Source organism: Urocitellus parryii, chromosome 15 (genome assembly GCF_045843805.1).
Source record: "Urocitellus parryii isolate mUroPar1 chromosome 15, mUroPar1.hap1, whole genome shotgun sequence".
In the NCBI taxonomy this organism is placed as follows: Eukaryota; Metazoa; Chordata; class Mammalia; order Rodentia; family Sciuridae; genus Urocitellus; species Urocitellus parryii.
The window spans coordinates 6,486,558-6,498,524 of record NC_135545.1 but is presented as its reverse complement, the minus strand read 5'-3'; the positions used below and the strand labels follow the sequence as shown (position 1 = coordinate 6,498,524).

Here is an 11,967-nt window from a genome sequence, read left to right as displayed (position 1 = left end):
GAGGGAGCCATGTGGCAGTGGTGGGCACCAGGTTTTGACAATGGCCCAAGGAGCTGGGTGCGGCTGACCGGAGACCCCGCGAGGCAGCCGTACTCGTGCCGCTTCGAAGTGCCTGTGGTGGTTAGTTCTTAAGTGGACGCTCTTTATTAAGCTTTATAATTCATTTGTTGGCCCTGAGGTAAAGTACTCCATCTCGGGGCCTTTTGGTGACCTCGAAGGATGTTGGCAGAATCACAGTCCCCAGAGTTCAGAGGCCTGCGGGTCAAGTCTGACTTCTGTGGCTTGGAGCTGGGTGGGGAGAGTGTCTCTCAGCGCTCTGACCTGCAGGGGTGTCTGCTGGGGTGGGTGGGCCTCTGGGCGGTGGGGGAGGCGGGGGAGCCCGGTGCAGCACCCTCAGGGTCTGGGGGGGCTGCTCCTCGCCTGCCCGGGCCTTTCTGGAGTGGTCATCTGGTGGGAGCCCAGCTCTTCAGGTGCAGGCATCCCTCCCGCTGGACCCATTAGCAAGCTAGAGCCACCTAGCTAGGAGTGGCAGGTCCTGCGGCCCCACCCTGCTGTCTTCTACTCAGACACCCCTAAGGACCGGGAGAGGGTGAGTCACCTGGACTCTCACACCCAGGCGCCCCGCCCCTCACCTCCTCCCCGCCCATCCGCGACTCCTCGTCGTCGCCATCGTCGTCGTCCTCCAGCGCGTACTCCTGTGTGAACGGCACAGCTCCCTCAGCCGAGTGGAAATGCAGGCGGTAGAGCAGCCGCACCCACTGGCCGAACTCACGGTCGCGGGTCTCTGGCGGGGCCCGCAGCTGCAGGTAGAAGGCACGGCCAGTGCGGAACTTGACCTTGAGCTGCCGGCGGCATTCATCATGGACGAACAGCTGGACGAACTGCAAGGGAAACAGCCTGCGCCGGCGGCGGGCGGCAGGGCGGGCTCAGGCGGCTGTGCTCACCGTCCAGCCTGCCCGCCCCTGCGGCCCTCTGCCCGGAGGCTTGGGTTTTACTTTCATTGCGTGTTGAATTAAGCTCATCCCAACCTCCTTCCAACCTCCCATCCCTTTTGTCTCCGCTGGGCCTCTTCCTGAACCCCGGACCCGGACATGCCTATGTGACATGCCCGTCTGGACAGTGGATCGACCACGGTCCCACGATGTGTTCAGCAACCACATCCCTGAAGGCCTCCCCTTCTCCAGATCTGCCCCTCTGGGTCTTCACGTCTTGGCTACATCCCTACACTTGCTCTGGGAGTTGTCCTTAATTCAACTTTCTTTTCCATACCCGTATCCTATCCTGCCACCAAATCCTGATGGCTCCACCTCTAAAACATACCCAGAATCCAACCTTCTCTAACTCACGGCCACCCTAGTCTTCTCATTTCCAGGGCTTTGCCAGGCAGGCTCACAACCAGTTCCCCACGAGGCCGCCAGAGGGCGCCAGTTAACACTTTACCTCCACTCTGCGCCAAAAAGCTCACCTGAAGTCCAAGTTCTCACCACAGACCACAAGACCCTGTGGGATCTGATCTGCTGTTATCTCTGCACCTCCATCCACACCACCTTTCTCTCTGTCCATAAACACAGCTGGCTCTGACATTCCCCAGGACCTTTGCACAGGCTGTTCCCTCCACTTGAAATCCTCTTTCTCTAGTCTTTTCTGTGATTCCCCTATTCATCTCCCTCATCTCTCTCTTGGGCAATCCTTCTCAAGGAGGTCTTTACCACTGAGCATCTACCACTAAGCTACTTTACCACTGAGCTACGGCCCTTTTCATTTTTTATTTTGAGACAGAGTTGAATTTACGATCCTGGCCTACATACAACCACGTCCATCTTCGTACACCTCTCTTGGCCCTCCCTTATCTCCTCACAGACCATACCCTGACCAGCAAATTGCCCTTTATCCTATCTGCCTTGTCAATAGAATGTGAGTGCCCTGAGGGCTCTGAGTGACCTGGTCTGGCTTTGTCCAGTGCTGTTTTCCCTGCATCCTGAGCAGATGTTAGCGGGTGCTCAAGGGACACTTGTTACATATGTGAATAAATGAACTGCTCAGGCCCCCAGCTGGACTGAAATTTCAACAAGATGGAGTAGGAAACAGTCACTGGGGGGCTGACAACTTGGCCCAGGCCACGCAGCTGAGATTGGGACCAAGTCCTGTGTTCACAACCACAAAACATTCTTAATGACAACTGGGCAGCCACACCCAGCTCTGTTCTGGCAGTGACCTCCAGGAATTGATCTAAGAAGACACCCTCACCCCTGTGCACAGACGTATCCACACAGATGTCCCCTGCCTCGCTGGCTGTAACTCAAAGTCAGTGGACAAAAACCAGTGTCCCGCCGTGGGCAGCTTGACTGCCCCCACATGGAAGAGGAGCTGCTGGCCTCCACAGAGGGCTGGCTCTGCCAGGTGCTGCTCCTGCACCTCACACCAACTCAGTTTCTCCCCAACAGCCCTGGAAGTGGCTTCCCCTCATTCCCACTTTCCAGATGAGGAAACGGAGGCACAGATGGGAAGCTTGGCCAAACACAGTGAAGAAACCCTGAAGGCAGGATTGAACCCAGACCATCTGCAGGCAGACTGGTTCAAGGACGTCTCCTGCCACATTGTGATAAAAGCTTGTTCAGGGTGTATGTCCTGGGGGCAGCGTCTAGTGCGGAGAGAGCGAGCCCAGCAGGAGGCAGCGTGCACACTGCTGCTGGCACAGAAAGGTGAACACTCGCATGTGCCAGTCAGCCACAGCCCAGGGCTGTACCCCTGGCACCCAGGGTGAGTCCCCAGGCCCTGTCTGCAGAGCAAGCTGCTGATTTTTCCTTCAGTGGTCTATTTGGGGCAGGGAGCTTAGGAAGCTGTTTTGAGACAGGGTCTCAGGTTGCTCAGGGCCTCGCTAAATTGCTGAGACCAGCATTGAACTTGTGATCCTCCTGCCTCAGCCTCCTGAGCACTAGGATTATAGGTGTGTGCCACCATGCCCAGCTCACAATTAGCATTTAAGATATTTGAAAAAAAAAAAAAAACCACAACAGTGACAGGATAGTGCTTTGTGAAACGTTCTCCACTTAGGTGGGGGGATAACTCAAGGCTGTGAACCTCCAGTAGGCTCAGATACATCCCTTCATTCTTCACTCCTTACATTCTTCCCTCCCCCTTCCCTCCTCCTCTCCCCAACCTGCTATCTCTTTCATTAACGATGAGATGTGGTTAAAAAAGTAAAGTCCCTGGCAGCGCTGTCTATAAACTCAGCCTGTGCTTCTGGATTTGCAGCTGGAGTTGGGGGAAGGAGCCTAGGATGGGAAAAGGTATATCTCCTGCCATGTCACTTTTGTCCTTGTATGTGTGTGTTCGGGTGCACGTGTGTCACTGGGGACTGAACCCAGGAGCACTTTACCACTGAGCTATATCCCCAGCCCTTTGTATTTTTTATTTTGAGACAGAGTTGAATTCATGATCCTCCTGCCTCAGCCTCCCAAGTCACTGGGACTACAAGTGTACCCCATGGTGCCCAGTGTGTGTTACTTTTTAATGAAAAAATAAGACCTCGAGGGGCAGTATAGCAGTAACATGGCAGTGGGATTCAGGAATTAGGAGATCTGAGATGACAATGAATGTGACCCCTGGCTCACATGGGACCCTGGGAAACTGTTCCCTTCTCTTAGCCTCACTTTATTTCTTTGGAGGATGGAACTAAGGAGCCCCACCATGAGGATATGAGGTAAAATGTGGCTAGTGCATGGCTCAAGGGCACCTGGCATGTAGTAGGCACTTCATAAATGGTCACTGTCCTGACCTTTGCAGGGTGTTGCTGAGAACTGTCCTTGCCCTGTTGTCTAGTCTCTGATTTCTGGTTCCTGTGGACTGCCCTGTCCTCTTTCTCCTGGATGTACAGCTGCCCAAAGGGCTGAAGCCACCCAGTGCTCCTGGGTGGTCTGGGTGAAAGGAGCTGCTGCCAGAGGCCTGGGTTCCCAGAGCGGGGGAGGAAGTGGTCTAGGCCTAGTTGGGACAGTCACCCGAGGAGTTGCAGGCGTCCATTCTCCTTGGCAGGGCCAGCCAACAGCAAGAGGTCTGGGAGTTCCAGGGCTGGACTCGAGGCTGCCACCCCCATGGTGACCTTGTTGGCAACTTCTCCAAACCGGGTCACCTGGGACCAGAGATCAGAGATTAGAGGCAGGATACATGGGAACATTGGAAAGGAACTAGAGGTCAGGAATCTTAGTAGAATACAAGGTCACAAACCAAGGGAGTAAACATGGGGCCAGATACCTTGGGATTAAAGTCAAGAAGTGAGGGTGTGAAGTCAGGGAAACTGAGACAAAGGACTCCAAGGCCAGAGTTCACAGACAAGCCAAAGGGCCAGAGATATGGGGTGGGAGGTGGTCAGATGGCATCAGGTGCAGCTGGAGGTCCACAACTGGGCAAGGATTATGGGGAAATAGCTGGAATGGCAGAAATGGGGTTCCCCAAGACAGAAGGATGAAGGTCAGGCCCAGGCTCTGGGCCGAGGTGCCCAGACTTCACACCTGCACGAAGTTGCTCTCAAAGATAGGGAAGTCCCGCAGCTGGTCAAACTCGCCGCTCAGGAGGTGGCGTTGGAGCCGTCCAGGTCGTCCCTTGGGATACGCTGGAAACAGGGGACGTTCTAGAGGGACAAAGTTTGAGGGTCTGTTCCAAGAGGTTGAGCCCAGATCCCCCAGAAGGTCGGGCCCAGAGCGGCACAGTGCTGAGGCGATGGTACGGGGTATCTCCGAAAAGCTGACTCCATGCCTTACTCTGCGCTCACAGGTCCAACCCCTCGCGGCCTGGCTCTGCCTCCCATGTCCCATCTCACATGTCCCCCCTCACCTGCTCCACCGAGGGCTGGCTTAGGATCGTACCCCCGCTTCATCGCAACGCCCAGAGCCCTGGTGGGAGCGAAGGGAGGAGCCGGGGTAGAAAACCACACTGCCGAACTGCGAGCGCTGTGACATCATAACGAGAAATCCAGATTTGATGACGTCATAGAAGTTCCTAGAATGGCAGCGTCACCTGAAAAGCAGGCCCTGGAGACCCGGATAAAGGGGCGGCAGCCCGATGACGTCAGGCCCTGGTGCCTGCGGATGCACGCCAATGCGCAGGCGCGAGGGGCCGACGCCCGCGCAGTTGTGTCAGGACGCGGCCGGGCGCTCCCAGCGTGCTCCGCGGTGCTCGGTTCACATCCTCTAGGTTGATGGGAAAGAGTTGAAATGGCGGCCGCCGGCGCCGGGGCCGCCCGGCTGCTCCTGCTTTTGCTGATGGTGGCAGCAGCGCCCAGCCGAGCCCGGGGCAGTGGCTGCCGGGCCGGCGCCGCCGTGCGAGGGGTGAGTGCCCATCAGCTTCGTGGAGCAGGAGAGGCCGACGGAAGTCGTGGGACTGTAGGTGGATTAAGGTGGTGACGAGGCCGGGCAGGGTGGAGAGGAAAGATGAGGTGAAGGAACCCTGGAGAGTGAGGCAGGCGTGGGAGGGCGCCAGGCCCGGCACCAGCCCGCCGCCACCTGGAGGGAGAGCCGCGGACGGTGGGGGCTTTGGCGGTGAACGGGAAGGCAGGCTGCCGGAGGCCTGGTCGGGCACGTTGGCTTCGGCCGGGGCGTGAGGGGCCCGCAGTTCGTGGACACGCAGGAGCGGTGTGGCCAGGATGGAATCCTGGCCAACTAGACGTCAAGGTGGTCAAAATGAAACAAAGGCGCGCGGGCTGCTCCAAGGCCTGGAGAGGAGTTTAGTTTCTTGAATATGCGTCAGGATACCCGGTCGCGGTCGCGCAGGAGCGGGGCGTGAGGAGGTGGGGAGTGCAGAGCCGAGGACAGGGGTTAGAGAGAGGAAGGCGGAGAATCCTGAATGTACTTGGTGGGGGCGGTACTTAGGCAGCATCTTGGCTGTTGGGATTTTTAAGGTGCAAACGAGGACTTTTAGATATTAGCAACCAAAGGAGCCCCCGGGGAGAAGGATTTTCTATGTTTATCATGCAAGGCATGAAAGTGACTGGGAGTAGTTGCCTTGAAAATAAGAGTATATCCTTAGCATGTCTGTAGGGTCTTGGTTTCTGAGAATGGCAGTCCAGGTCATGAATAATCATGAATGGAAGGTCCTGGTGAAATGCGCATAATTGGACCTGAACATCAAGGTGAGGCTTCTTAAGTCCTACTGTCAGGCATTCCTGGAACCTGTGGGTCCTGCCCTGCAGAGAGCTTGAGTTAGTCCTCACCTGGGCCCTCTTTCTCTTTTGCAGGTGGGGACAGAAGGGCGAGAGGCTGAGGGCTGCGGCACGGTGGGACTGCTGCTGGAGCACTCCTTTGAGACTGGTGAGTCCAACGATGTGGTTTTCTCAACACTTATCTGGTGCCCTGTGAAGTCCAGTCTTTACAATGTGTGATCTGCCTGTTCACTAACAGTGTTGCTCTCGGGAGGGAGGAGAGAGAGATGGAACACCAGCTTCAAATACCCCTACACCTGTAGGACCAATGCCAGACTTAGTGCTGAAGTAATGGTTTCGGAGCTTTTCTGACCAGTTGCCAAGTTTGCTGCATTAGTGATTTTTTGATGCTTTTTTGTGGATATGCCTGATATCCTTGTGACAGTCTTTCCAGGTTGTGGATTTAAGCATTAGCCCCATTTTCCAGAAAAGGAAGCTGGCTTAGAGTAGACTTAACACATGGTCCCTGCATCAGTGAATGACAGAACTGGAATCAACTCACACTTAAACAGCTGTGACAGGCAAGCCAGAGCCAGCTGTCAGCACTACACAGGGCTTAGTAATGAAGTCAGAGGCTCCAGAGTGTTGGCATTTGTTACAGTGAAGCTGGGGCACCTCCCCAGACCTCCCAAGCCAGACCCTGGTCAGCCCAGAGAAAATTTAGGCTCAGAGAACTTATGTAACTGCCCCAGGATCAGTACACAATAAGGGTGTCCCAGTTTGCAGATGGGAGACTGGCAGCTTAGGATGAAGAAGCCACCTGGTCACTCTTGGGCAGAGCCAGGCCAAGATATGAATTCAGTAGGGCTGGCCTGGGGTGGTGGTCACTGAGCCCAGCTCCCCACAGATGACAGTGCCCACTTTCGGAAACGGGGCTCACTACTCTGGAATCAGCAGGATGGCACCTTGTCCTTATCACAGCGGCAGCTCAGCGAGGAGGAGCGGGGCCGACTTCGGGTGAGGTGGGGTCCCTAGGCTGCACTGGGGATGGGGGGCATCCAGTGAGCCCTTCCAGCTGCCCCCTCCCTCCAGGTGCCCCTTCTGCCCTCCTGCCCTCTGTCCCTGCAGCTGCCCAGGCTGAATGGTACCTTGGTTACCCTCTATGCCCCTTTTGGGGTGCCTGCCTCAAGGCCTTGGTCCAGGCTTCTGCCTCTTCTCCCACAGGTTACCATGATTGGCTCCTCCTGCCTTTCCAGTTATAACTGTCATTTCATGGCCTCTTGGGAGGAGGCTTGCTTGTGAGGAGAAAAGTCCTCAAGAATGGCCCTCCTTAGACAGGGTGTTCCTCCAGGGCCTCCTCATGGGCTGGGCTTCCCCCTGGCCTGGCTCTTTCCTCTTCTGCACTGTCAGTCCCACTTGTGCCTGGCAGGAGGGAGGCTGGGAGCATCAGCTTCATTCTGGCAGCCACATGCCCAGGGTGCCCTCCCTGTGAAAGAGGGCAGGGCAAGGTTGACCCAGATAGCCTGCCTGCATTGTGCCTTTGTGGTTCACTGTCCCAGCTGCCCCCAAAGAAAATTTTATTTCCGGTGGAACTGGAGAGTGAGGCATAGGACAGATGTCCTTGGTACCCACTCTGCTACTGAACTGGGGGCTCTGCTGTCCTGGGTAGCTTTTCCCCCAGAATGGGTAGCCTGGACAGACGAGGGTGGGCCAGGCCAGGAGTGCAGTGTGCTGAGTGGGGAAGCTGGGACAGGCCCAGTGGGGTCATGGCCTGGTGGACCATCGTTCTCACTAGCACCCTCTTCTGCATGACCTGCAGGATGTGGCAGCCCTCAATGGCCTGTATCGGGTGCGGGTCCCGAGGCAGCCAGGGGTCCCTGATGGGTCAGAAGCTGGTGGCTATGTCTCTTCCTTTGTCCCTGCGGTGAGTTCGTTATAAGGACTATCCCCATCCTTGTTCCCTGTGCCTACCTTGGTCCCCAGCCTGCCACAGCCTGCCTTGGTCCCCATCAAGCCCCTTGCCCAACAGAGGGCAGGTGGTTGGAGACTTGACCTTGCTCTGGAGGGATCACTCCAGGTGGTGGTGGGGTGGCATCATAGTAGGGCATGGAACATTGGCTCACAGAAGAGTGGCAAAGAGCTGAGGGAGGGTTTTGAGAGATGCTTTGGAGGTCTTGGAAGAGCAGCTCCTGCTCTTCCTGCTCCTCTAACTTGGCTCCCCCCACCCCACCCCAGTGCTCCCTGGTGGAGTCACACCTCTCAGACCAGCTGACCCTGCATGTGGATGTGGCTGGCAATGTGGTGGGCGTGTCAGTGGTGACACACCCTGGGGGGTGCCGAGGACATGAGGTGGAGGATGTGGACCTGGAGCTGTTTAATACATCTGTGCAGCTGCGGCCCCCAGGCACAGCCCCAGGGTGAGTACCTGAAAGGAGGTTGCGGAGGGAGGGTCCTGCTCCTGCCTTTGCTGGCATCCTGACTGGCTGCCTCAGGTCTCTGGGTCCCTGGATTCCTTACCCACTTTTTTCCCCTCCTCTTGCTCTCCAGTCCAGAAACAGCAGCCTTCATTGAGCGCCTAGAGATGGAGCAGGCCCAGAAGGCCAAGAACCCCCAGGAGCAGAAGTCCTTTTTTGCCAAATATGTGAGTGGGGCTCCCCTGCCCTCCCTGCCCTCTTCCCTACAGGTCCTGCCCAGCTGGCTGGGTCTCCCTTCTCCTGCCCAGATGACCTGTGCTTGTCTCTGGCACCTGGGCTGAGTCAGGGACGAGGGCTGTGGACTCCTGCTTGTGTCAGCTTGTGAAACTGTTCAGAGCTGAGTAGCCCTAGGAGCCCAGAAGGCCCCAGCGAGGGATTCGCGGGCATAGTATTCACAGGCTTATTTGGTAGAAAAATAGTGTGGGGTGGGTGGAGGGCACAGGCTGGGGCAGGCTTCTGTTAAGATGGAGAGGCAGGGATGGGCGGAGGTTTCAGAGGAGTGAGGGAGGCTTCGGGGGGCACCCAGGAAGGCAGAGAGGGGTGGATCTGGGGAGTGTTGCTCAGGGACATAAGGGTGGAGGTGGCCAGGAATGGGCCCAGGGCCCAGGAAGGAAGGACCTGCACTGCTAGAAGCAGATCTGTGGTCAGAGGCCTAGAGGCCTAGAGGCTGAGGTGGGCGGGAGGCTGGGGAGGTGCTGAAGAAGCAAGCCTTAGTAGAGAAGGTTGGTTTCATCCAACCTTCTTGTCCAATGGCACAGGCCCCCAGGCAAGGTAGGGGACAGCAAGGTCAGTGTTATTCGGGTTGGGAGGGTGCTGGTGGCCTGTGAGTGCTGAGCACCTTCCCTGAGGCCCTCAGCAGCTCCGGAGTCAGGGTAGTTCAGCTGCAGGAAACAGAGGCCCAGAGAGGTGGAAGCTGGACTGCTCTGTCTGCTGCTTGCTTGAGGGCCCACCCTTCCCTGAGGCCCCCGGAGCCCACTGACCTGCGCTCCCCTCCCTCCTCAGTGGCACCTCATCCTGGGGGGGGCCGTGTTGCTTACGGCCCTGCGTCCTGCTGCCCCGGGGCCCGCGCCACCACCGCAGGAGGCCTGAGTGAGGACCAGACCCCTTCCCACCTCCACCCTCCTGTACCCTGCCGGCCCTGCCCCTGCCTGTAGTGCTGTAGGGGACCTGGGCCCCTCCCCTCACGCGGTCCCCCTCACACCAACCCCCTCCCTACCCTGGGCAGAGTGGCACCCACACTTACTTCCCTTTCTGTCTCTGTTTGTCCCCCTCTGCCCTGCAGTGGATGTACATCATTCCTGTTGTCCTGTTCCTCATGATGTCGGGAGCACCAGACGCCGGGGGCCAGAGTGGCGGTGGGAGTGGGGGTGGCAGCGGGGGTAGTGGCCGGTAAGCAGCACACCCTCTTTACCCAAGGACTTCCTTTACCCATTCTCCCATGTTCTTGGTCATCCCAAGAAGGACTTGCTGGCCCCCTCCTGTCTCCTCATCCCATGGAGGTAGAAAGATGCCCCCTCTTTAGGGGGCCTGTAGGCTGCCCGGGGAGCCCATATTCTCCGGGGGCCTCTCTGTTCTTTTTAGCAGAGGGGTGGCAAACTAGAGTGCATCTGCTGTGCCCCCTTTCCCATGACCCCACCTCAGCCTCATGGGCTCCCCTTAAAACACAGGCTGGAGTCCAAGCTCTGGGAATTGTGTCACTGCACCCCGTGGCCCACCCCACCCCAGCCCTGCAGTCTGGGAACATGCCACGTCCTCTCCAGCCTCTGTGCCTTTGTTCTGGGTGTTCTTGCCCTGCCTGGCCTCGACCAGGTTCCCAGGGCACCTCCTCACTTAGTGTGTGTCTCTGGCCTTCCACGGTCTCCCCTCTGAGGATGTGGTTGGGAGTGGCTGGCCGTGGGTGCCCTTGGGTTCCACTTGCAGCACCCCCCGTCACCCTGCCTGGCTGTGGGGGAAGCACTGGGCCTTCTGGACGCCAGGCCTCTACTAGCCTTCTGGGTGTGAAGAGTGGTGGTGTTTAATCAGGAAATGACAATGGAGTCAGGGCCAAGTGATACGAATAGAATCCCCTCCTCAGTCTTACCTGGGTCACCTTACCCAGGGTGCAGCGCCTGGACAGGCTGCTGGGCCTCTGCTGTTTGTTGCCCCTTGTCTGTTGAAAAACGTTTGCATTATATTGAAGGTTCCAGCTTTCAACAGCCAAGTGTGGCTTGAGTCCTGCTGTTCACTTAATATATTTATTCAGAAATAAGAAAATGGCCATCGTTGTCGTTATAATGTTATAATTGCTATAAAGCATTCAGTTGTCGTATGGCAGTTGATTAAACTTCCCCAAATGTCCAACATGTAGCTCCCTTTCTGCTTTAGTGGTCATTAATGGCCCTGCAGGGGGCCTGCAGTTGTGACTTGCCTAACACATGGGAGACGCTGTTTGATTCTCAGCAACACATAAGAACAAATAAAAATAAAGGTGTCGTGTCCAACTACAACTAAAAAAACATTAAAAAAAAAAAAAAAAACAAACCCATAACCCTGCAGGGAGTGTTATCCAGTCCCTCTGGTGTGCATTTGGGTGGTTTCCTTGGGTCATGAGGCAGAGTGGAATTGCTGTGGCAGATGAAAAGCACCTTCGTGAGGCTTGTCACTGCGGCATGAGGGCCGCACAGTTCAGTCTCTTTCCCTCCCAGCAGATGTGAAGGCCTAGCATCTTCCTTTAACAAAAGAATTAAGGATGTTGTCCTGCACGTCCTGCTTTGTCCCAAGGTGTTTCCTTGCCCTGCCAGAAGGATGTACTGGGACCATTCAACCCCTCCTGTCCCAGCTCCACACACGTAGGCCTAACTCGGGTGAGGTCCCAGGCTGGCCCACAGGCCGCCAGCCTTGTCCCCACATCCTTGCCAGCAGACTTCTCAAACCTGGGCCATTCTGATAGGTTAGAAAATGGTATCACACAGCCTGTCATGGTGGTGCATGCCTATAATCCTGGCTGCTTGGGAGGCTGAGGTGGGAGGATCACAAGTTCCAGGCCAGCCTCAGCAACTTAGCCAGGCCCTACGTCAAAAACCAAATGGCATGTGTTGCTCCAACCCTGTGCTTCTAAAAACACAACAGAGTGTGCGCAAGCCCAGCGAAGGGCTCTGGAGAACTCCAGCCAGCTCATGGGTGGCACGCACTTGCGGTTTGAGTTGCTCTTAGAGCTCATCTGGTACTTCAGCCCAGCTGAGAGGCGGCTTAGGTGTGCATGTTCTCACTGGGGCCTGCCCTTCACCTTCTCACTCCTTTCCAGCACTCCAGTGGCTCACACCCCTCCCTTGTGCACTTTGGCATAAGGCCTGAGAGTTCCCAGGCATTGGCCAGTTTACA

General features: G+C 56.7%; 2 protein-coding genes across 4 annotated transcripts; one reads left to right on the top strand and one right to left on the bottom strand.

Annotated features, from left to right (window-relative positions):
- Positions 1–121: 121 nt before the first annotated feature.
- Positions 122–5,111, bottom strand: Garin5a (golgi associated RAB2 interactor 5A). 2 transcript variants are annotated; one of them, XM_026406202.2, is made up of 5 exons: positions 4,831–5,111; positions 4,509–4,627; positions 3,999–4,129; positions 633–897; positions 122–288 (listed from the first exon to the last, which is right to left on the bottom strand). In XM_026406202.2, the coding sequence occupies exons 1-5, from the start codon at positions 4,871–4,873 to the stop codon at positions 232–234; spliced, it is 615 nt and encodes a 204-aa protein (XP_026261987.2). In that variant the 5' UTR covers positions 4,874–5,111; the 3' UTR covers positions 122–231. The 2 variants fall into 2 exon arrangements, with proteins under 2 accessions (XP_026261987.2, XP_026261986.2); XM_026406201.2 differs by having other exon boundaries at positions 122–897.
- A 25-nt stretch (positions 5,112–5,136) lies between these two features.
- Positions 5,137–11,087, top strand: Emc10 (ER membrane protein complex subunit 10). Of its 2 annotated transcripts, XM_026406200.2 has the most exons (8): positions 5,137–5,324; positions 6,230–6,302; positions 7,041–7,150; positions 7,953–8,057; positions 8,369–8,550; positions 8,681–8,774; positions 9,610–9,696; positions 9,890–9,977. In XM_026406200.2, exons 1-7 carry the CDS (start codon positions 5,211–5,213, stop codon positions 9,694–9,696), a joined length of 765 nt encoding a protein of 254 aa, XP_026261985.1. In that variant the 5' UTR covers positions 5,137–5,210; the 3' UTR covers positions 9,890–9,977. The 2 variants fall into 2 exon arrangements, with proteins under 2 accessions (XP_026261985.1, XP_026261984.1); XM_026406199.2 differs by lacking the exon at positions 9,610–9,696 and having other exon boundaries at positions 5,139–5,324; positions 9,890–11,087.
- The last annotated feature ends 880 nt before the right edge of the window (positions 11,088–11,967 follow it).